Source organism: Colobus angolensis, unplaced genomic scaffold, assembly GCF_000951035.1.
Source record: "Colobus angolensis palliatus isolate OR3802 unplaced genomic scaffold, Cang.pa_1.0 Scaffold33, whole genome shotgun sequence".
Taxonomy (NCBI): Eukaryota; Metazoa; Chordata; class Mammalia; order Primates; family Cercopithecidae; genus Colobus; species Colobus angolensis.
This window is the reverse complement of record NW_012116599.1, coordinates 2,028,911-2,054,381: the sequence shown is the minus strand read 5'-3', so window position 1 is coordinate 2,054,381 and position 25,471 is coordinate 2,028,911. Positions and strand designations below refer to the sequence as shown.

At 37.7% G+C, this 25,471-nt stretch overlaps 1 protein-coding gene across 3 annotated transcripts in view; it reads left to right on the top strand.

Moving 5' to 3' along the window:
- The window catches only part of FARSB (phenylalanyl-tRNA synthetase, beta subunit), a 70,299-nt gene that overhangs the window by 15,818 nt on the left and 29,010 nt on the right, over window positions 1-25,471 (top strand). For all 3 annotated transcript variants that reach the window (XM_011951907.1, XM_011951908.1, XM_011951906.1), the window contains 7 exons: window positions 1,111-1,172; window positions 2,398-2,449; window positions 6,696-6,757; window positions 6,990-7,197; window positions 7,738-7,818; window positions 11,725-11,817; window positions 17,064-17,181. In XM_011951907.1, the coding sequence (XP_011807297.1) occupies window positions 1,111-1,172; window positions 2,398-2,449; window positions 6,696-6,757; window positions 6,990-7,197; window positions 7,738-7,818; window positions 11,725-11,817; window positions 17,064-17,181 (676 nt within the window). The remainder of the gene's footprint in view (window positions 1-1,110; window positions 1,173-2,397; window positions 2,450-6,695; window positions 6,758-6,989; window positions 7,198-7,737; window positions 7,819-11,724; window positions 11,818-17,063; window positions 17,182-25,471) is intronic.

The window sequence follows — 25,471 nt, the reverse complement described above, 5'->3', positions numbered from 1 at the left end:
AACCCGGGAGGCGGAGCTTGCAGTGAGCTGAGATCCGGCCACTGCACCCTAGCCCGGGCGACAGAGCGAGACTCCGTCTCAAAAAAAAAAAAAAAAAAAAAAATGAACTGGGGTGAAGAAGCTTTATTTAGTAAATTGATAAATGGTTTATGCACACAAAATTATCTAGACTATAATTCTTCACCCACTTTTAGTCAGTTTATCTATTGGATTGGATTGCTATGAAAGCTTTTCTATGACATATGACCTCTTTACATATGTTAAATGAGGTGGCAGTGAAAGAATTTAAGAAAGGTAACCTCAAATGGCGGGAGAAGGCTGGAGTATAGAAATAGGGCAAATAAATGGTACTCATGTACATCTTATAGGATTAAAGCCCATTGTAAGGTATTTCATTTATAACTTTTATGTACTCCTTGCCTTCAGAAATATTGTCAGGGTAATACAGCTTTAATATTAATTTAAAAAAAAACTTAATTCATGCATTTACAGACCTTGAATGTCTTTCCTGAAGTCTGTATATATAGGAGTGAAATATATATATAAGAGTAAAGCATATATTCCAATAAGGTCACTGTATTTTTTTTCTGAGAATTTTTTTTGAAATAGAAAAATTATTTAACAAATCGATATGGTCTTTACTACATGCCAATGTATTTAATCTTCATAAGAACCAGACAAGATAGGAACTTTCATTATCTCCTTAACAGGTAAGAAAAGTGGCTTGCCCAATGTCATACTACTAGTAAGTGCTAGCCAGGATTCAAGCAGTCTGGCTTCAGAGACTTAGGAGATTGTTAAGATTTATTCCAGTAATTAGCCATTTGTCTCTGTTGAAGCCCAGTGAACCTGAGGTTGGGGGTAGCGGGGGAACGAAACGATTTGTCTCAGTCATGGATTATAACTGTCAGAGAACTGCATAAATGCAGAACACCTAAAGATAAGGCAAGGCCTATCTTGCTTTTATTCCACTTCCTTTCCTAAAATATATATGTAAAGGTCCATTAGATGTTTGGGGACACAATTATATTAAATATTTATTCATTTCCATCTGAGTGAAGAGAATGTATTTATAGATTACTATAATACTTGCTTTGCTTTTCTTTGCAGGCAAAAATAGTTCTTGATATTATTGTCACCATGTTCAGTGAATACTGTGAGAATCAATTTACGTAAGTTCATCCAGCACCTTTATTGATGGCCCACTGTTCTGAAGGCAAGGCTTTGTGCTAAACATAAAGATAGGCCAGGTGCGGTGGCTCACACCTATAATCCTAGCATTTTGGGAGGCTGAGGCAGGAGGATTGCTTGAACCCAGGGGTTCAAGACCAGCCTGGGAAACATAGGAAGATGCCATATCTACAAAAAATTAAAAAATTGCTTGGGTTTGGTGGCTTGCTCCTGTGGTCCCAGCTATTGGGGAGACTTAGACAGGAGGATTGCTTGATTCTGGGAGGTCAAGGCTGCTGTGAGCTATGTTTGTGCCACTGCAATCGAGACTCGATCATAGAACGAGACACTGTCTTAAAAAAAAATGAATGAATAAACAAATAAATATAAAGATTAAAAATGTGGTTCCTGTAACTACAACATATAATCTGTTCAGGGAGATAAGACATATGCATAAATATTGGATAAAGTCATAAGCATTAAGTACTTTAAAAAGTTTTGGTGATATTCTGGTTGTTTGTAAGGGCAAGTTACTGCCAGCTGATACAATCTGAGAAGGCTTCATGGAGGCAATGAAATTTAAGCTGTGTTTGGGGATCACTGGATTTGAGAATATATAGTTGGAAGAACAGCAAAAGAACAGCTAGAGGTAGAGAGGCATATGTAAGAGCAAAGCATATATCCCATATCGGTAAGATTACTGTATTTTTTCCAAAGCATATTTTTAGTTTAAAAAGCTATTTAACAAATCTATATGATCCTTAATACTAGCATCATCGTTTATTCTAGAATATTAATATAATTGAAAACAAATATATAACTGTAGAAAGCATGATTGAAATTATATGGGCAGTATCAGTTTTTTTTCAATTGATTTTCATTTCAGTGATTCTGTCAGTTTTATTGTGTAACACACTGCCCTGGTAAAGCCTAGGATGTGCGTGTCAATATTGGCAAGGAGTCCCTGTAGGATGCATGCTTTGCAGTACTGGGAAATAAACCTTTCAAGGAGGTGGTGCCTGAAAAGGACATCGGAGCCCTAGGAGATGAAACGGTAGAGTAATATTGTATATAGCAAGATCAATCCAAACAGTGTTGGAATGTGATAGATGGAATATGTTGAGACTGTAGTTGTAGCTGAAATGAAAGATTTGATAACCGTGCACATGTCTATAATTTATGGCACATTTTTTTCTTAAGTATTTTATTTCTGACTTTTGTTTTCAGGGTCGAAGCTGCTGAGGTGGTTTTTCCTAATGGAAAATCATCTACCTTTCCAGTAAGTGCTTAAGAAATGACTTCATGATTATGACAACAATACTAATAATAATGGCTATAGAGCACTCGTGTTCTGTCTGTCTATCCGTCCCCTACCTACCCACCCATGTGCCAGGTGCTATACTATGTGCATTACATGGATTTAGTCCTCACAATCGTCCTGTGAGGGTAGGTGCTATTATTATGCTTTTTCCAGATGGAGTCCCTGAGACCTTGAGATGTTAAATACCTTGCTTATCATTTTTAAGTGGTAGAGCTAGAATCTAAATTCAGACAGTTTGACTGCAGCTGTCAACACGCAACATTATACACCAACATTGTGTGGTCATAATTCCTCTGATTTATTCTCCTGTTAACTAGTTAACTGAGTGGTTTTTTAAAAAATGTTTTTATTCTTTAATTGGCACATAATAATTGTACATATTTATGGGGTACAGTGTGATGTTTCAATACATATATATAAAATATGTAATGATCAAATCATGGTAGTTGGTATATCCATCATATCAGACATTTACTGTTTTGTTGTGTTGGGAACATTCATAGTCTGCTCCTCTATATTTGAAAATATGCAATATAGGCTGGGCGCGGTGGCTTACGCCTGTAATCCCAGCACTTTGGGAGGCCGAGGTGGGCGGATCACAAGGTCAGGAGATCGAGACCACGGTGAAATCCCGTCTCTACTAAAAATACAAAAAATTAGCTGGGTGCGGTGGCGGGCGCCTGTAGTCCCAGCTACTCGGGAGGCTGAGGCAGGAGAATGGCGTAAACCCGGGAGGTGGACTTGCAGTGAGCTGAGATCCGGCCACAGCACTCCAGTCCGGGCGACAGAGCGAGACTCCGTCTCAAAAAAAAAAAAAAGAAAGAAAATATACAATAAATTTTTGTTAATTATATTATAGCATCCTACAGTGCTGTAGAACAATAGAACTTATTAAATAAGTAATTTATAGTCTCACTCCTTTTAAGATTACTCAACCCTCCGAACGTCGTCTGTTCACACTTGAATTAACAGTTGCTGAAGGCCATCACTGTAACTAATAAATAATTTCAAATGTATTATTAAGACTAATTTAGTAGTAAGCACACAGTTATTGTCAAGACATAAGATCTTGGTAAAAAATCTAAACCAGTATTATTGCTGGGGGGTTTTGTCCCCCCCACCCAAGTGACTTGACATAAAGATAACTGTTCTAAAACATAACAGTATCACAGTCACTTCGTGGTTCTCATACAGTGAGGGCATTCTTTGATGAGCTTTTTCTTCCCCTTTGAATCTTTCACTATTCCCTTGTCATTTATAAAGTAAGTCACAGCCTGAAATGGTTTCTGCTATTTAAATAGCTTTTACAGTAGATGAAACCTGCTAAGATCAAAACCTCCCCATTCCAGAAGACATTAAATTTAACATCATATTTTATTCTAAGCATTAATTATACTTCAAAATACACATATAACTGTATGAAGCATAACTGAAATCATATAGGCAATATTTTTAAAAGTTGATTCGGATTTAAGTATCTATTATAAGTTAGCTTTTGTTATTTAACAAACTACCCCCAAGACTTAGTGGCTTAAAACAACAACCATTTATTTATCTCATGATTCTCTTGGTCACTACAGTGGTTTTCCTGGTCTGAGCAAGTTTGGCTAATCTCTGCAGGGCTTACCCATATGTAGTCAGTTGACTGGTTGGCTAGCAACTGGATGATCTGGGATGGCCTCACTTATGTCTGCTTCTTGGCAGTGGGGTCAACAACTCCCATGTCCCTCATCATACAGCAGGCTAGCCTGGGCTTTTTTACTTGGAGTTACAGGGTTCCTAGCAGCAAGAGAGCATACCCAGTGCCCAGGTGTTTTTCAAATATTATTATGTTGGCCAAAGCCAGTCATGTGGCTAGATATGATGGGTGGAGAAATAGATGCCATCTCCTGATTGGAAGATTGGCAGTGTCACATTGCAAGGCCATAGATACAGAGAGGGGGGAAATTTGTGGCCATTTTTACAGTTTACGACAGTAGCAATTGGGATTAGCTGGAGATAGCTTTTTAAATGGTTTTAAAATTATGTCAGAGAAGTTTCTTTTTCTTCTTTTTTTTTTTTTTTTTTTTTTTTTTGAGGAGTCTCGCTCTGTTGCCCAGGCTGGAGTGCAGTGGCACGATCACGGCTCACTGCAAGCTCCGCCTCCCAGGTTCATGCCATTTTCATGCATCAGCATCCTTGAAGAAGAAGGCATTACATCCACCAGCCAACACCCCGCTAATTTTTTTTTTGTATTTTTAGTTGAGACGGGGTTTCACCATGTTAGCCAGGATGGTCTCGATCTCCTGACCTTGTGATCCGCCTGCCTTGGCCTCCCGAAGTGTTGGGATTACAGATGTGAGCCACTGCGCCCGACCTCTTTTTAATATGGAGATTTGTCAAGTGTTAATGAAAGTGATTGTATATTTTTGGGAAGAAAATGAGAAATATATTTTAATATTTGGTTCACTCTTCTCCTCATATGGATAATCCCTTAAAGTCATTTATTTGTCATATAGAGATTTTTTGTAAATTTGAAATGATAGACTTTCTGAAAAGAAGTACTACATGAGTGTTTTGGCATTTGTTCATTTATTTCCTCCTAAACTTAAATTAGAACAGCTTTTCTTAGGGAAGGATCCTCTGGGGGAAACTGATTCTCTCTCACATGAAATAGCATCTTTTCTTAAACTCTTTGAAAAAGTTTTTTTTCTTGTGTTTTGTAATTTCATAGAAAAGTATAAAGTTTTAAAGTAAGAGAACTAGAGGAGATAAGTTGTCAGTAGTCAGACAGACTAATGGTGTGTGCTTTGGAATTAGGTTGTCTTAATTTGTTGATTAATTCATTAATTTGTTCATTAGTTACTTTTTTTTTTTTTTGAGATGGAGTCTCGCTCTGTTACCCAGGCTGGGGTGCAGTGACGCCATCTCAGCTCACTGCAACCTCCACCTCCTGGGTTCAAGCGATTCTCCTGCCTCAGCCTCCCGAGTAGCTGGGATTACAGGCTCGTGCCACCACGCCCGGCTAGTTTTTGTATTTTTAGTAGAGATGGGGTTTTACTATGTTGGCCAGGCTGGTCTCGAACTCCTGACCTCAGGTGATCCACCCGCCTCAACCTCCCAAAGTGCTGGGATTACAGGCATGAGCCACCACGCTCAGCCATTTGTTACTACTTATATGCATGCATTCACTCATCACATATATATACCAAATGCTGATTATCTGATAATCATTTTCTAAGCACTGGGCATATAGCAGGACTTGGACTTGGCAGTTTACTATTATGACCTGGAACTAGTTATTCACCTAAAATTCAAATTCCTTACTTGTCAAATGAGAATACTAATAGCATTTGTTGTGAGGATTAAGTAAGATTATCTTAAAAATGTATCTTGTGCTGTTCAGCTCATAATAACTATTTAGTTCATAGTAACTATTGAGAAAAGTGACTTACTACTTTTTTTTTTTGAGACAGAGTCTCGCTTTTACTTGAATCAAAACAGGTTTTTAAATTTATGACCTTTTTGCTAGTGACATGTTATACTTTTGAGAGTAATTGAGTGATAAGAAATATTCATAAGGACATTTCCAAAGGTATTGAAAAGCCTGGGTTTTTATGTGTATGTGTTCTCACGTCACTAATGTGGTGGAGTTACATGCTGTCTGAAGAAGTCTGAGTACCAAATTCATTAGATGCCCCTACCCCTATTGCCTTCTGGAGCAGATTGGTAGCCAGGACATCATTGCATTTCCCCACCTGGAAATTGTAAGAAAAGAATATCTTCATCATGCTCTTAGACTTAGTATGATGAACATTGTGACATTGGAATTGTTCTTTCTTGCTCATATCCATCTGCTTCCATAGGACAAGACTGAAAATCTTTCGCAGGGTTCATAAACATCTTTGGAATGATGTAGCACAGCAGTGTTTTACCGTGGGGAATGGGGATTGACTGTCTGAAAGGGAAAAATGTTTGGCATTTTATATTATTTCCAGGCAGTGCAAACTGTCTAGCAAGTAGGATGTTCACGTATGAATCTAATGTAACAAATTCATACCTCATAATACTGTTTTTGAAACATCAAGTTTATTCTCAATCTGTGGCTCTAAGGACAATTTCTTGGGAACGTAATCGAACTGCAATAATGACTAATTTAATGGAAAAGAGTCTAAAGCTGTATCTGATGGGAAATGATTTACTTTTTAAACTCTTTCTCTTTAAGGAATTAGCTTACCGAAAGGAGATGGTGAGAGCTGACCTCATTAACAAAAAAGTTGGAATCAGGTATGCTTAGAAAACTTCACTTAATTCAAGAACAAAGTACACATATGACTAACTTTTTCTTGCGATCCTTCAGAGTCGGTTACGGAATGATAAAACATCAGTTAACATGTCTGGTTTCTGATAGAACTCAAAAAGAAAGATTATTATTTCAGCTAGTAGCATATGTTGAAACACAATGCAAACATTACAAAATAATCCAATGAAGTTTATGGTTTGTTCATTCCTTTTTCAGAGAAACTCCAGAAAATCTTGCCAAACTTCTGACAAGGATGTATTTAAAATCAGAAGTCATAGGTGACGGGAATCAGATTGAGATTGAAATCCCTCCAACCAGAGCTGACATTATCCATGCATGTGATATTGTAGAAGATGCAGCTATTGCTTATGGATATAACAACATTCAGATGACTCTCCCGAAAACTTACACCATAGCTAATCAAGTAAGATTGCACCCTTAAGTAAACACTCCTTATTGTTAGAAACTGATTATCGAATGCCAGGAAGGCTTCGAGAAAACAGAATGTAGGAATCAAGCAGTATTTGGACATGCTCTGCAATGAGAGGCATTTGCTATGGAGAGGATACAAAACAGATGCCCAAATGATTAGAGTAAGTTGAAAACCTGTAGTGACTAGTTCTTTGAAGAAAGACAGGTTTCGAGTTTGGAGCCCTTGTTGAATCTCTCAGAGGTTCATTTTCTCAACTTGGGCCTGAAGGCAGAAGCTGTGTGTGGGAGAGATGGAAGTGGGGGTGGTTTGTACATCTGTGTAAAAGCAGAGGGGTGGCAGAACGGTGGGGAGGGAGGAGGTAATATTGGTAGGGGAATGGTGGCATTAGCAGTACGTTAGTAAGGGTGAAAAGGTTTTTAATCTTTTAAACATTTTATTAAAAAAATTATTTAATGACATGTTCTGTATAAATCTCCCTTTTAAAAAACAAGAAATATTGAGGTGAAATCAAATGGATCCTTTTTTTTTCAGTTTCCTCTTAATAAGCTCACTGAACTTCTCAGATATGACATGGCAGCCGCTGGCTTCACTGAAGTGCTTACCTTTGCCCTGGTACGTCTTACATGCTTTTTCTGCCCAGCTGATTGTTTACTTAGACTCTCTGAATTATTTATTCTATGGTTCTTTATAAGAATTTATAAAATCTAGACTGTTAGAACTTCCAGATTCTGGAAGAAAACCTTTGTTACTTGAGATTATACAATTCCTGGTAAAGTAATGTTGAAGCTTTTCTTTTTACAGCCACAAAAGAAAATGAAGGCCTAGAAAAAAATACCTTAAATGACAGATGACAAAGTATTTTATAGTTTGATGTGAGTGTTGAGAGTTCACAATGTATTTCATAACCAAATTTATTAAGTTAGAATATTTGGTCTTAATTTGGTTATGGCTGTGCCCACTAGATGCCGCCCTGGGTAAAGGCTTGTGGACCGTTCCACATTAAATTAATTTCTTTGTCTTTGAACATGTTCACAAACATTTGCTTTGAGTTGAAAAGCTGACATAAAAGGCCTAAATCAGGAAATGACTTTTATTACAAAATCAGAAGGAAATCTCCCTCCCCCACCAGATTGACCATATGAAAGAATAAAATGTGTATGCAATTTGTAGTTCCATTTTTCCCTCTTGCTGAGCATTTCTGCGGTGCCTACAATGTAGTTCTTCAGCATTCAAGTATGTTTAATCTATGAGGGGAAAGGAAGCTACTTCTTTTTCTCCTCTGCAACTCAGCCCTAGCCCTGAAATTCTCAATCTTTTATGGTATTTAAGGGACCCTACTTCTAGTTTGCTTAATACTTTGATTTCTCTGATTCAGCAGTCATTCATTCAACATTTGTTGAGCATTTATTGTATGTCAGGCACTGCACCAATGAGGAAGCCTGAGGCTGAGAGAGGATAAGTACGTAGCACATTTTACACGGACAGCAGGAGAACTGCTGTGTTCCTGGCCACCATACTTGCGTGATCTCATTATATCATGAGCAGAGTCCTGACCTTTGGCCTCCTAGAACAGAGCTTTTCCGTAGTCTCATACCATGTACGCTAGGTCTGTAATGCCATGTCATTCATCTGTGTACATATATACACATACATTTGTAGTTGTGAGCATCCACGGTTTCATGTAAAATGAAATACCAAAAATAACATTGAGAAATATATTTTTATGTTTTAAAACATATGAGTGTCATAGGAATACATCTTATTTTAAAGGACTCATACTTTAACCATGTAGAGTAAACCGTAACAGTTCTCTTCCTCACTTCGAATCCTCTTTTCCTCCCCCGAAACAACTGCTGTTAAAACTTGGATATGCATTTTTCCCTGCCCTTTTATATTAGTGGTGCAGTTTAATTTTGTAACCTTGGAGCCTCGTGTGTCTTTAGAGGAGCCCAGAGGCTGAGTCTTGACTAGTGGCTTCTCTGCAGGGAATGTTTACCCCGTGCCAAGGGCTTTGTGTACATGATTCCACTTCTTCTCAGTAGACTCCTGTGACGTAGGCGTTCCTGTCTTTCACAGAAGTTAATTTAAGTAACTTGTCCTACGCCATGGCTGTGGATCAGGGACTCCCGCCCATGCCTGTCTGCATCCAAGGCCTGTGGCTGAACTGTCACACCAGGGATGTTAGAAACAGTCTGTTCAGCTGTCCAAAGTCACTTTAATACATTCATTGTTTATCACTGGGGGGAAGAGAAAGGGGTGAGCTCCTAGCGAGTTTCGGATTTGTACTAAATTTTCCTGTAGGAATTTTAACACTAAAGATGTTGATGAAGATGTTTAGAGGCAAGCCTAAGCATCACTGAGCAAAGATGGTCTATGTTGTTAAATCCAGTTTTGCCCAAGAGTAACAGCCATTTTTTTTTCTCTGAAACCTAGTCCCTGACTTTCCAAGTGTAAATAATTCACATTTCATCATAATGATTTTTGCTATGTCTGCATAGTAGTTGTAATATATTCTTTTAAATTGGCTCACTTTTAAGTTGACTTACGTACTTCAGCCTTGTTATAGGAATAATATCTGTAAAAATTTGGAGGTTCATTTACTTACTGTATTTTTCTAACGCATTAAAATAAACACATAAATATTAACATTAAAAAAGTTCCTGGCAGGCATGTAATCCCGTGCACTTTGGGAGGCCTAGTTGGGCGGATCACTTGAGGCTACGAGTTCGAGACCAGCCTGGCCAACTTGGCAAAACCCCGTCTCTACTAAAAATACAAAAATTAGTCAGGCATGGTGGTGCACACCTGTAATCCCGGCTACTCGGGAGACTGAGGCAGGAGAATCGCTTGAACCTGCCTGGGAGATGGAGGTTGCAGCGAACCGAGATTGTGCCACTGAACTCCAGTGTGGTCGACAGAGTGAGACTGTCTCAAACAAAAAAAAAGTTTCTTACTGTGTACTAACTACTGCCACTTCAGGGTAGCTTAATTTAAATTGCCTCTTGTCACTATCCCTTATTATCCATTGCCGTGATAAAATACAAGGTCACTCAGATACACAGCTGCGTTGCCATGTGTCTGTGGAGTGTTTTTTTCTTTTACACAGAGAGAACTAGTTTCATTTGAGAGTAGATTGCTTCATGTCAATTGCATTTCCTGATTAATCAATCAAATTATACCTAAATGTTGGTATAAAACTTCTTTATGCTGTGGGGAAAACGCTTATCCCCAGTGTGCCTGCCACCATTCTCCACCTCAGCAGCCATAGCAGATCAGGGAGCTGTTTTCTGCTATGCCTGGATGTGGCTTCAGGATCTTTCTCGAGAAAGCATGGCAAGAATCACTAGAACTGACATTGACATGAAATGAATTCTTCTTACCATTTCAGTTGGTGTGTGCCATTTTGTTTTAATCAGTGAAATGCATGCCAACTAGCCTTTGAAAACTAGTTGTAGAACAGTATAATGAACAATATTGCCTAACATTGGAAAATAGTACAATAATCTGATGGTACGTCAGTTTTTGTGTTACGTTTTAAATGCTCTTTCAAAAAGCTAGCATTAATATACATGATAATAATTTATCCTTGGTAATGATTTGTCAGTTATCATCATTGTTGATATTTTTTGAGCGCTTACTCTGTGCCAGGCACCATACTTGCATTATCTCATTTTATCATTTATTATTAGACTTGATGTATCTAATCGTCAGTGAGTTTTTAATTTCATAACTTCTGCCTACAGTGCTGGTTTCTGAGGGTGGCAAGCAGCTTTCTCTTTGATCGCTGGGTACTCAGCAGTTTATTTGTTGTAAGAGTTTCAGGCATGTGCACAGAAGTTAAGTGATACAATAAAAGAGCACAATAAAAGAGCACTGGGCAGAGTTCCAGTCACTTGAATTCTGTTCTCAGTCCTACTGTTCTGCCACAAATCAGTGTGGATTTAGCAAGGGTTACAATGGTAGTCAAAATGGAAAGTCATGAAATACCAAGGAGGGAGAGAAAGTTTCTGACTAGAGTCATTAGGAATATTATTACGGAAGAGAGGCCATTTAAGTCGGCCTTAGGGAATAGCAGCAAGTGGGGCTGGGCTGGCATTTCAGGTAAGGTAGGGAAACATAAGGTTGAGGGAATGGCTAGGGCATCATGGGAGATTAGACTGGAAAGATAAATGGGAAACTAGCTTAGGAAGGGCCTGAGTACAGTTTATACCATCTCCATGTGAAAAATTTACTTTAGCTCTGTATGATGGCTAGGACTCTTTGTGAAAGAAGTATTAATGTTAAATTCCATCTGTTGCGGGCCTGAGATTGATGTGTATTTATTCTTAGTTTATTCTTTTTATTTGTTTATTGTTATTTTTATTACATTTACTCCCGCTGACACCAGGCCTGTTCTTAACTTGCTGATATATGTAGAGAATATACATTGTTCTTAGAAGTTGACTTACAGCGTTACTTTTTATTTTAAACTTAAGTAATTGCTTTTCCATATTAATCTGTTTTGTATGGACTTCACAGTGCTCCCAAGAAGATATTGCTGATAAACTTGGTCTGGATATCTCTGCAACAAAGGCAGTCCACATAAGTAATCCTAAAACAGCTGAATTTCAGGTAAGAATTTTAAGTAGGTGAGAATTCAGGTAAAAACCGAGAGGCACTACATGAGTTAGGAAAAGTCTCTTCAGTTATTATACCTGAGATGGTGAAATCTTAGAGCTTCTTAATAGTATCTTCTTGGGTAAGTTTATAGTTGGTTATTACGTGCTATGCTGCCAAAAATTCTTAACACTTTTAAAAATCATATTTTCTTGATTAGCTTCATACTGGGTTCTTACTTGCTTTGTATTATCTGGCCCAGTCTCTCTTGTCTGAACTTTCCATTTCATAATTGATTTTTTAACACTATTTTCAGATCTCATCTTTTTTTTTTTTTTAATTTTTACTTTTTGAGACAGAGTCTCGCTCTGTTTCTCAGGCTGGAGTATGGTGGCATGATCTCGGCTCACTGCAACCTCTGCCTCCTAGGTTAAAGCGATTCTCCTGCCTCAACCTCCCAGGTAGTTGGGATTATAGGTGCGCGCCATGATGCTTGGCTAATTTTTGTATTTTTAGTAGAGACGGCCATGTTGGTCACCATGTTGGTGAGGCTGGTCCTGAACTCCTGACCTCAAGTGATCCACAAAGTGACCTTGGCCTCCCAAAGTGCTGGGATTATAGGCGTGAGCCTCTGCACCTAGCCAGACTTCATCTCTTTTCTGTTCATTTGTAATAAAAGAACAAAACCTGTTCCCAGTTCCTCCGTAAGTCATTCACTTTGAAATTGCCCATTATATCAGTTCTTGACTGTGCTGCTTATTTCTTTTATTGTAATTGTCTAAGTTTATTGGCAGTTTCATTTAGTTTAGGAATATTTAAATGAGAATGATACTACCTTAATATTAAGTATTAAGTGATTTGTGTTATAGATTAGGATATTAACTATAAAGGGAGGGCATTTTAAAATTATAACATCTTTGCTTATTAATAACTTTAAATAGTTCTATCTCTTTTATACTAATAAGCTCTTGTTCTGTTTCTCTTGCATGTGCAAATCTGTATGTTTTATAACCCAGATTTTAGAGAAAATCATGTCTTCTTCTAGAATCAAGGGGAATCTTAGAACTGGAAGGCTATATTTTAAAGAAGGTTAATGCTATTATAAATAATATCTGAATTCTGATTTGAAATCGTTTCTTTGGATTTTGGTTTTTACTTCTTCAAAAATAAGGGATGGGTTAGTTCTAAAAAGAATTCTAAAAGTTCTGAAAGTGTTTAAATCTAAATTTAAAAATTCTAAATTTTATCTCTAGAACCACCTACTAATGTTGTAGATTAGAGCTAGACTAATTAAAGAACTAATTGGTAATATATATCAAGTATATGAATTCTTTATCTATATTTAGGGTCAGAACTTCGAAGAATCCTTATACTAATTTTGGAAGGATTATAATAATGAATTGTTATATTTTATTTTCTGAGGTCTAGTTTCCTATTGTTTTTAAAATTTGCCCATGGTGTTCTTTTTAATAAGAGGTATTCAAATTCATTTGCATAGAATGATTTTTCAGTAGGTCTTAATGGATTTTTGTTTATTCCAAATGTACCTTTTTCTCCCAGTTTTACTTAGACTACTTTTTTAAAAAACTTTATTTTATTTTTATTTGGTTTTTTGAAACAGAGCTTCACTGTCTTGTCCAGGCTGAAGTGCCGTGGCCTGATCTTGGCTCACTGTAACCTCCGCCTCCTGGGTTCAAGTGATTCTTGTGCCCCAGCCTCCCAAGTAGCTGGGATTATAGGCGTGTGCTACCATACCTTGCTAATTTTTGTACTTTAATAGAGATGGGATTTTACCATGTTGGCCAGGCTGGTCTCGAACTCCCGGCCTCAAGTGATCCACCCCCGCCATGGCCTCCCAGAGCGCTGGGATGACATGTGTGAGCCACCTCACTTGGCCTTTTTTTCAACTTTTATTTTAGATTCAGTTAGTACATGTGTAGGTCTGTTACAAAGGTATATTGCATAATGTTGAGGTTTGGAGTGTGATTGAACCTGTCACCCAGTAGTGAGCATAGTACCCAACAGGTAGTTTTTCAGCCCGTGCCCCCCACCTCCCTCTTTGCTTTATATTCCCCTAGTGAAGCTTGATAGATTTCTTAAGATGTGGTAACTGTTATGTTCAGGATTTACATCCTGCCTTATCTATTTTATATAACTGGAAAGAAAATAATCAGAAATGCATTAAATGTCACTATAAATAACTGTGGCTTAGCACACTTAAGAATCAATCTGTCTGCGTAAAGTACCTTAAAGATGAAAGAGAGTGCCTGTCTTTTGACCTAACAGATTCTGTATTTTACCTTGCTTTACCAATAAGTGGGTCCTACCACTACTAATTTGGCTAAGAGGTTTATATTTATTTATGGTTAAGTTAAATGTAAAGTTCTTCATGGGCCTATAACTCAGTTTCTTGTCTAAATCCATTCTTTCTCCTGCATAATTCTTAACTTTGGGCTCTTTTCTGATAGTAAATATGTTAGAGAATGGACAAGATAAAAATGTAGCTTCGTTAAAATATGTAAAATTTTATTATAGTGACAATAAACAAACTTAGAGAATATTACCACACCCCTTCCAAATTAACAATAATATTCCTTAATCACCTCACATATCCAGTCATTGTGTCAGTTTTCCCAATTGTCAATTTTTTTTTTTTTTTTTTTTTTTTTGAGATGGAGTCTCACTCTGTTGCCAGGCTGGAGTGCAGTGGCGCAATCTTGGCTTACTGCAACCTTCGCCTCCTGGGTTCAAGCGATTCTCCTGCCTCAGCCTCCTGAGTAGCTGGGACTACAGGCGCACGTCACCACACCCAGCTAATTTTTGTATTTTTAGTAGTTTTCCCCATGTTGGCCAGGATGGTCTCCATCTCCTGACCTCATGATCCGCCCATCTCGGCTTCCTATCAATTTTTTTTTTAACAGTTTGAGTTGGTATTCAAATGTGGTTCGTACATTGACATTGATTTATATACTTTTCATATCTCTGTTAATCTACAAGTTGTGCCTCTCATCCTTCTATCTTTCTTTTCCTTTCAGTTTGTTTATTGAAGAAACTGAGTCATTTGTCCTACAGAATTATTACATTTAGGATTTTGCTGAATATGTTCCAGTGGCTCCTTAAGTTTCCAGTAAATTGGTAGTTGGATATAGAAGCTTGATCAGATTCAGGTGTAATTTTTTGTATTTCTGTAGGTTTTAAAATATGCAAATAAGGCATATCTATAAAATACACTGATAAAATTAAGAAAAGTTTTCTATAACAGTAGTTTATTATATTTCAATAAGTTAAATTTCCTTTTAACTTTTAACATTGTAGTTTCATTTCTGTGAATGGTTTGGGCACTTGCCCTCCAATGGGGAAAATGAACAATATTTAAGAAGCACCACGTTGAAGGCGAATAGCAGCTTGTTGGTATAGTGAGTGTGATGGGAAAGACGTTCTCTTTTTCCTTCAAAACACAGTCTAGCAATTCCATTTAAGGTCTTATGGTTACTTGTGCAGGATCTAAGAGGGTCTGTGTTTTAGCTTGGGTGTTCAGGGCAAACCTCTGTAGGAGAGAACATTTGAGCAGACACTTGAAGGAAGGAAGGAAGGAAACCACATGTGAACCTAAAGAAAGAATGTATGAGCAGAGTAAGCGTGGAGGCCCCAGGATGGAAATCTACTTGCTGACCAGTGTGGCCTCCAGTATGGCTGGAGTGCAGTAAGCCTGTGGGAGCAGCAGGGGTTGAGGGTAGAGAGGAAGGCAAGGCACATCACACGGGGCCCCAGGTAGGCCATGGATTTTATTCAAAATTTAATGGAAACTTCTTGGAGATTTTTGACCAGGGGAGTTGCATGATCTGATTTCCGTCTTGAAGGACCACTCTGTATGGAGAATAGACCACAAGGTGGCAGGAGTGGAAGCACAGAAGAACGTTATGCAGTCGTCTAAGGAAAAGATAATAGTGCTTGGGGTATGACTGCAGAGCCCAGACTCTCACAATAATGTTATACCACTGCTTATAAAACCCTTCTGGCAACATGTGTTGGAAGCTAATATATTCTATATTAGCTCACAGGGAGAAATTTATTTTACAGACAAAGCAGGAAAGTTTTGCTTTTTTTAAATGTACCAGGGTATGCATTTCTTAGGAACAGTAGGAATGAAATGACTGTACATACTTTCACATTTGCTTTAGTTAATGAAAAGTTTAGAACTGTAGTTACACCCTACCCATAGCAGCTGTATATATTTTTTAGCATCTATGTATTTGTGTTCTGTTTTCCTCATTTTGGTGGTGTTTTAATTGCATTTACATTTTTCCTGGTCCTAATTTTGATTAATTCATATTTAATCTATTTATGGTTGTATTTATTTATTTGTTTAGAGACAGGGTCTCTGTTGCCTAGGCTGGAGTGTAGTGGTATGATTATAGCTTATTGTAACCTTGAACTCCTGGGCTCAGGCGATTCTCCACCTCAGCCGCCCGAGTAGCTGAAACTGAAGGCATGTATCCATACCCAGCTAATTGTTAACTTTGTGGAGGTGGTGTTTCGCTATGTTGCCCATTCTGGTCTCAAACTGCTAGCCTCAAGTGTTCCTCCTACCTTGGCCTCCCAAAGCTTTGGGATTACAGGCATGAACCACGGTGCCTGACCTATGTTTAATCTACTTAAACATTTGTATTTCTTGTAGTCTATTTCAATTGCTTTGTGAAATGAGGCAGGATATGAAAACTTGCATATTTGAAATCTTGAAAGCAAACTTTAGTTTTTGAGATGATAATCAGTTAGCTGGGTGCAGTGGTATGTACCTGTAGTTCCAGCTACTTGGGAGGCTGAGGCAGGAGGCATTTGCCTCCTGCTATAGCGGTTTGAGGCATTTGAGGCTGCAGTGAGCTATGATTGTGCCCGCTGCACTCCACCCTGTGCAAAAGAGTGAGACCGTGTCTCTAAAAAAAGGAAAAATGAAATAATGAATGATAATGAATAAAATAATCATGCCTTAGATATGAGCAAACGTATTTAGGTTATATTTGTTTCTCATTTATTTTTTAATCAAATTTATGATTTTTTATTTTGTAAATTTGGAAACCAGAATGTTTTCAGTTCTTTTCAGTTCATTTGCAGCGTCCTGGAGTTGAAAATTGGAAGTGACTTGGATATTTTAGGGCGGTGCATTTTCCAGAAGTGTCTTCCTATGAAGCCGTAGTCTTTGTCTTTCACCAAGTTTGTTTGGGTCGTATTTGGTCAGTGCAATTTCATGTCTTTTCCTGTAGGTGGCACGCACTACCCTTCTTCCTGGCCTCCTGAAGACCATAGCAGCAAATCGTAAGATGCCCCTTCCTCTGAAACTGTTTGAAATCTCCGACATTGTAATAAAAGATTCTAATACAGGTAAGAATAAGTCACCTTTGATTTGATTTGTGTATTTAAAGCATTTTTTTTCATTATGAAAACCTTAACTATACATAAAAGCAGAAAAAGTAGTATAATTAGCCTCTATGTACCCAGCCCCCATCTTCAACAGTTACCAACACATGGACAGGCTTCTTTCATCTATACCGCTACCAACTTCCCATATTGTTTTAATATGAATCATAGACATTGTATCATTTCATCAGCAAACACTTTAGTATGTATTTTTTTTTTTTGGAGATAGAGTTTCACTCTGTCACCCAGACTGGAGTGCAATGGCCTGATATCGGCTCACTGCAACCTCTGCCTCCTGGGTTCAAGTGCTTCTTGTGCCTCAGCCTCCTGAGTAGCTGGGATTAAAGGTGTGTGCCACCACGCCCAGCTGATTTTTGTGTTTTTAGTAGAACTGGTGTTTTACCATGTTAGCCAGGCTGGTCTCAAGCTTCCAACCTCAGGTGATCTGTCCGCCTTGGCCTCCCAAAGTGCTAGGATTACAGGCGTGAGCCACTGGCACCCAACTACTTTAGTATGTATTTCTAAAAGATAAGCACTACCACTTTAGTTTTGTTTGTTTTATAAATTTAATTTTTATGATTAATTTATTTGAATCAGAATTTAAGGTCCAGCTATTTGGTTGCTATCTCTCTCATTTCTTTTAATGGGAAGCATTTTTCAACAAAGAATTTAATAAATAAGATTTCTATTAAAACCTCAACTTGACAAGCACTGTGGAACATTTTCTTATATGACATGATTTGTGTGCATATTGTCTTAACATACTTGATATCATGTCATTCTACTTTAGCAGTGACTGTCCATTGTTACCACTGTACCAGTGACTGCAAATGTGTTTTACCAGTTTTTGTTCCTTTTAAGTAAGCCCTGGACTTGTTAGTACAGTGGGTTGCTTGGTCCACACTTGGAATGTGGTGGTGGTTTAATGAGTATATATTTAGTAAGCACCTCCACTTGATTGCCAAGGAATTCAGTCTCTGATACAAATCTGACGGTTCGAAGCTGTATGTGCATTGGTCCCTTGGTGAGCAGTACCTGAAGTGACTCAATTGCTATGTTTCCTTGGTTTCGGATTTAACAGATCAATTCCTAGCAGTATTTATGCAGCGATGCTTACTCTAGACTCTACAGAATTCAGAGTGTGTTCTTTTGAATCAGTTGACAAAAGCAGAGGCCTTGTTCTCAATTTCTCCTGAAGAGGATGAACATACTATTCTTAACTTTACAAAGTAGTCACAACTATTGACTGTAAATCGACCTATCTTAGGAATTATAGAGGTATGACCAGAGCTAGTACTGTCCATGGCAAACTCTCCAGCCAAGGCTGGATTCCATCTGTTCCCCAATATTGTCCCATTTAATGGATTGGAAAATTAAGACAGAAAGTGGTAATTTGCCCAGGGCTGCATAAAATATTGAACTTGGAGCTGGAGCCATAGTATAGGTCTCCGTCACACATCCTTAGAGAATGAAAGTTCATGTTTAATATCACTATGTAGAATTTTCTTTAGGTGGTAAATTTACTATAATAGAAATCAGAAAACATTTTTAGTGCCAGCTACAAATAGTTTTGAATGTTCTTGTGCCTTAAATCCTCCATTGGTAGAGATAACTGAGAATTTGATATAATTCCATTGTCAAATTTTTCTATTAGCCTTGAGTTGTTTCCATTCATCTTATTTATTTGCATTTTACATTATTTTGATCGTTGATGATCTGTTCGTGTTTAGAAATATATGGTTACATTTATAAATCAGGATTAGGTTAATTGCATAGGTTTCCTCAAAAGTGTTGTAATACTGTTTCAGCAGTAGGCCTCTTCCCTGATTGCTAGGGCTCCCTGAGGGCTGTGCACGGTTCTGTGGGGCTGGGCATGCTCACAACCAGGCAGAGGGTGCGAGTGAGGAAACTGGGGTTGTTGCAGGGACAGGGATGGGGCACTTGACAGTATTTTAGTCCTGGGTAGTGGTGCCTTTGCTATTTTTGTTTTAATTTGTGTTTGTTGGAGAGGCCCAGGTATACACTGTACCCTGCTTCTCTTTCTGGCCCCAAGGCCTATGCTTAGGATGACTTCCCACTGAGAGAGCTGTTCTTAAGTGCTAGTGCTATAGGCCATCTTCTAACAGATCACCTAGGTGGCCAGGCGTGTTGGCTTATGCCTGTAATCTCAGCGCTTTGGGAGGCCAAGGTGGGAGGATCTTTTGAGCCCAGAAGGTTGAGGCTACAGTAAACTATGTTTACACCAACTGTACTCCAGCCTGGGCAACAGAGTAAGACCCTGTCTCCCCGGCCTTGCCCCCCCAAAAAAGGAAGAAAGAAAGAAAGAAAGAAAGAACAAATGACTTAGAAAAATCATCCCAGAAACTCAGTTCATATATCTTTTAGATTTGCGTTTCTGTCGTACTTTGTTTCCTTGGGAAGGATAGTTCCTATTTCTATAGGAAACCTCTTTTATATCTGTCTTTTGTTATAATTACTCTGCTCTATTTTCTCCATTGATTCATTTCTGATATTACTTTTGCCTGTTGTCTTGTACCATTCTGCTTTATTCTTTTTTAAAAAAGTTTTCCATCGTCAATGGTATTTGAGAAATGAAGGGAGGTAAATGTGCTTGGTAAGTCTACCATCTTGAAAACATAGGTTTGCTTTAGTTTATTTGGAGTATGTTTTCTGTTTAGGTAGGCCTGGATTTTATTTCATAACAAAATGAGCTTTTCTGATGGAGTATTCTAAACATGTACATGTGGATTCTCTACTTGTCATCTGGTGTACATAGAGGACAACAGGGGAGGCAGCAAAGCACCGCGGTTCCATTGAGAGGCTCTGCAGCCAGAGTGCTTGGCTTTGAGTCATGGTTCTGCCTTTACCAGCTGCTTAACTTTGGACAATTTGTTTATTCTCTCTGTGGCTCAGCTTCCTCATCTGTACAGTGGGAATAATGATAGCACTTATTTCATTGATATGTTATAAGGATTAAATGAAATTACAGTTTGAAAAGTTCTAGCCACGTAATAAGAACTGTTGGTGTTTGCTCTTGTTGTTAAGATGTTTACAATTCCTAAGCTCAGATAACGTAGCATCCTGGTTTATGGGAATTTTTTACTAGAATGACTTGAAAGCCTTAGCTGTCCATTAAAGGGCTAATGTCACCTTGCTGAGGCACTGAGGGCCAATTCTTATCCTCACTTTTGACTTAATTGGTTCTGTTATGCTTTTTTTTTTTTTTTTTTTAAGAATAAGAAAACTGAAACAGATGAACGTGGGAATTTATTTATGGAAACAGGAACATTGTTTTTCGAGTAATTGGTCACCTACTTTTTTTGAGTGAATTAACGTGTTTTTACTGTTTCTCAAACCAGTAACCATTTTTCTCTGTTGGATTCACATTAGCAATTTCCTTCTAAAAAATAAAACTTTTTTGAAGACAAAAGTCTAAACCATAGTTTTGCAGTTAATGTGAAAATTCCTCAAATTTTCATTGGTGGGAGCAGTACCCAAACTACTGGTTCAAAAGAGTGGCGATAGAGTGGTAAGAATGAGCAAGGCAGTCTCATTCAGCACAGCACATTGGTGGAAAAGATTTGTAAGTTATTTTTCGTTGCTAGAGACTGCTTTAGAATATCAGAGAAAGAGTTGCCAGTCTTAATTAAGGGAGACAAACCTGTGAGCAGATTCTTACAAATAATGCTCAGAGAGAATGTACCAGTTGCCCTTTGGTAGCTCAGAAAGGAGCAACAGTTGCCATTAACTTGTTTTCTAATATTAAGGAAAAACCCAACATTCCCAGCCTTGTATCAGTTTGGGGTGGGCAAGCATGTCTTCCAAAACGAAAATAGAATCCATACTGGATTTCGATATGCCTCCCACACATTTTGTGTGTGACCAGTATTCCTGTAAGAGTAGATGAAAGACTGCTAGCCCAATTTTTGTGCTTGACCTTGTTGGACAGTTTCTTATTCTTTTTTTTTTTTTTTTTTTTTTGACGGAGTCTCGCTCTATCGCCCAGGCTGGAGTGCAGTGGCCGGATCTCAGCTCACTGCAAGCTCCGCCTCCCGGGTTTACGCCATTCTCCTGCCTCAGCCTCCCGAGTAGCTGGGACTACAGGCGCCCGCCACGTCGCCCGGCTAGTTTTTTGTATTTTTTTAGTAGAGACGGGGTTTCACTGTGTTAGCCAGGATGGTCTCGATCTCCTGACCTCGTGATCCGCCCGTCTCGGCCTCCCAAAGTGCTGGGATGACAGTTTCTTATTCTAATGTAGACTTTTTTGACTGACCATCCGTGTTGTGTGAGGCCGTCAGGCTGCCAGTTTAGAGACTGTGTCAGGCATACTTTTCGAGCATTAAGACTTCCACTCTAAATCAGACACATTCAGGTTCTTTGAGGCTGAGCCAACCACTGCATTTATTGAGACTCTAGATACGAAGTTGCTGCAACATTTTAACAAATTAGTCATGACTCAAGGGACTCAGCTGATTTATGCCTTTTGTTGGGCACAATGGTGTATGGCTTTGGAATGAGAAGTTGAATGCAGACTCTGCTGTGGGGTGAATGTTTCAGTTGATAACAAGGAAGTCAGCAGATGCAGCACTGAAGCTGCCATATCAGGCTGCTATGTGAGCTATTGATTGGTGATTGGTTTCAGTCCTTAACATTTTTATTTTTTCTGTTAAATGTCAGGAACAACTGAACTATAAACAAAAAAAATAAAATAAAAAAAAGACTTCTCGGGAGCAAAGGACCTAATTGTGAATTCCTAATCTTTACACCCAGAAAAGCAACTGTATTTTGCAAAATCCAATATTTAGGCTTTTTCTTAAACACAGATTGACTTCTGCATTGTAGTTTATTGCTTTATGGTCACTGAAGCTGCCAGTATATATACATAGAACCTCCCTGAAATGGCAAGAGAAAACATATCACTGGGTTGAGTGAGTTTAAGTGTAAAAGGAACAAGAGCCAAAGAAAGATTGGTTTGGCTTTTTAATGTAAGAGGGTGATTTAGATTTAGCAGGATACGATCATCCAATTGTCAATTTGACATATATCTGTGGAGAACCCTGAAAATCAAATTGCCATGCATTTTGGTTATACCTACTACATTTACAAAATGTTGGATTTTAATAAATATAGTAGATGGAATAGGATAGGTTAAAGCCTCTTGACCACCCATAGGGGCCAGTTAGTGTCACTTTCTTAATGAAGCACTCTAAGCCTTCACTTTTTGCTCAGAGCATTCTTAACTTTCTCTAAAGCACTGCCATAGTCCTGGTGCAAGCTACATTTCCTCTACCCCTCAAATCACTGACAAAATAGCTTTTAAAATTTCACATTGTACCTGAAACTTTTCTGAATGAGAGAATGATCTACTTCTTTTTTACCCTGCTTAGTTTGGATGTAGAAATCCAGAATTTTTTTTTAAACTTTAGTCATAATATATGTTTAAGATTCTTGTTTTTTTCTCCTCCCTTGACCACCATGGACATCACAGAACAAACCTAATTCACTGTTTTTTTATGATTTGGTTTGTTCTTTCAATTTGCTGTTGGTTTGTGCCATATATGTATGTTGGTGTTTGTGTATCTGTCTTATAAGTTACGAAAATATAGCGGTCAGATTTTTAAAGGTTTTTGTGTAAATCTATGCTTAAAAATAACTCAATAAAAGCATTTTCATTGTGGGCTTGTGAAATACTTCAGTTCTGAGAAATTATCCAGTAATTCTGGAGCCCTCAAATAATGGAGGATTATCTAGCATCCACATGTGGAATGCGGTTTTCCGAAGAGAGCTTATGTCATCAGTCTGGATTAATTTAATTTCACCATTTCATATTTTTCACATGTAGAGTTTCCAATTAATAATTCAAAAAATATGGATGTAAGGAGCATTGACATTAACAGTTTTTGGAGTAACATCATTTGCATACATGATGGCGTCTTAACTGTGTAAATATATCATTTTTAATATAGAAAGTTATTTTAATAGATTTGGTTCCACATAGTTAAGATCTGCTAACATGAGTATAATGTGCCCTGTCATGCATTGAATATTGTATTTTTTTTTAATAGGTAAAAAATCTATTCCAGGTTTACATTAACTAAATAAAAGCCAACCCACAAGGACATAACTTTTTCCTTCATGCGTTGAGAAGGTCATAGATTTTTCCTCACATTTGTTTCTTGGCTTTTCAGCACTATTTTAAAAAGGAAAGTCTGTACTTTGGTGCCATAATATAGGAGAGCATTTTAAGGAAAATTGTTCTTAAGCTTTATTATGTTTTTTTAAAAATTGAAAATATATTTGTGATGTTTTTAAGACCTTTCATGAATATGTATTTTTAATTTAAGAGCAACTCTAATCTTTTTTTTTTTTTAAATATTCAACTTCTCCTTAATCCTGCTCTTAGAATTAGTTGCTGGCCCTTTTCTGTGCTTATGTCAGCATATGTTATGCTTTTATTTACAACCATAGATAATGGATAAATACTTTTTAGTGTTTATACAAATGGGATATACTTTACCTGTCTTGTTCTGCACCTCATTTCTCCTTTGAGCATATTCTGTTGACTTCATTTCTTTTTAATGGCTGGATAATCTTCTATCATATCAATGTACTACAATTTATTTACTTAGATTGTTATGAATATTTAGATATTTACCAAACTTTTGCTAAACTATATTGCAAGAAATGTCCTTGTACCTTTATACAAATAGGGATTTTTAGAACTAGAATTGATCATTCCATAGGTGTAAACATCTAAATGTTTGATAATTTGTTAAATTCTCTTCATAAAAGGATTTTTTACAAACTTAGCATCCTACCAAGAGTGTATAAAGGTGCCTGTTTACCCACATTCGATATGACTTTTGGAGGCATTGTGTCTTCATAAGATTCTTGTTGCATTAGTGAATCATTTAGGCCTGCATTGAAATTCTTCAGGCGATGTATAAAATTTGCAATATAAATTATAGTCTTGTGGGTTCCAATGTGAAATAAATTTGTTGGATGGAATAGACTTAAAAATCAAGTTGCTTTGTTTTATTTTCTAAACTTGGCCAGACTATGAACCTCGAGCTCCATATCAGCCTCTGATTATTCTAGAAGCTGTTTTGATCTCCCAGTAGGCTTTCTGCTAGTATCTTTCTTTGGGCTTTTAGGTGAATGTGAGAACAGGAGTGGCAAGTTTCTGTGGAGGACTCTGCTCTTTTCCAGTCTGTGCCATGTATAACATAACCAAACACCTTAGTTTTTAATCATTGGTACTTTGGTGGAAGAGGATCTATACCGAACAGGAGCCTATTTGAATTATATGTAATAGTCATTTACTAGGGGACATCATGTACCATTCCTTTTTCTTTTCTGTTAAAAAATCATTTGGCGTGTTCTTTCATCTTATGGAATTGTAGCTAGCCGCCCCTCCTTTGCACAGCTTAGATCAGCCCTCTCCAGGCAGTACTTTGAAGTCTGTGAAATACATAGATAATTTAGGCTGACATACTTGCCAGGCCCATTGAAAAAACAGAATTGTTTGATGGCGTGACACAAGCGGTCTGTTAACTGAGTTATAAAGAACTGAGGCATTTCCAACAAACCCTGGCCTTGGCATGACTTTTCAATAGTTCTTATTTTGTGGTGTGCAGTCAGTGGACTTTCTGTGATGTAGTATAGTCTCTTAGTGCAACATACTAGGAAATGGGAATGTTACTATACCCAGCAATTTCAAGGAGGAATGGGTGGAAATGAGTTTGTGGTTATTTTCTCCTTTGATTCAGTTCAGCTACAGTAGAGGGAGTATCTTAGCAAGATATGAGGAAGTAAGTCCAGAGAGAGCAATAACCCTTGGGAAATGTGAAAAGCCAGCCAATCAGTGTGGGTTTGGGAGGGGGTGCCTAAATAATGAGGTTAATCTAATTATTATGGTGGGCTTAATACAAAGCCCTAGAAGTCAGACCTTTCTTAAAAATATTGCAAAATTAAATCTAAAAATATGTAGTTCGTTATTGTGTGTGCTATAAACATCCTGAAACCTTTCTTGAATGAAATAGAGTATAATTTTTTTAAGTTCTCTTTTATTTTTGTTTTTGTTTTGAAGCAGGGTCTCGCTCTGTCACCCAGGCGTGATCATAGCTCACTGCAGTCTTGAACTCCTGTGCTCAAGGGATCCACTTCAGCCTCCCAAGGAGCTGGGACTACAGGCACATGACACCACCACTATGCCTGGCTAATCTTTAAATTTTTTCTTTTTTTTTTTTTTTTT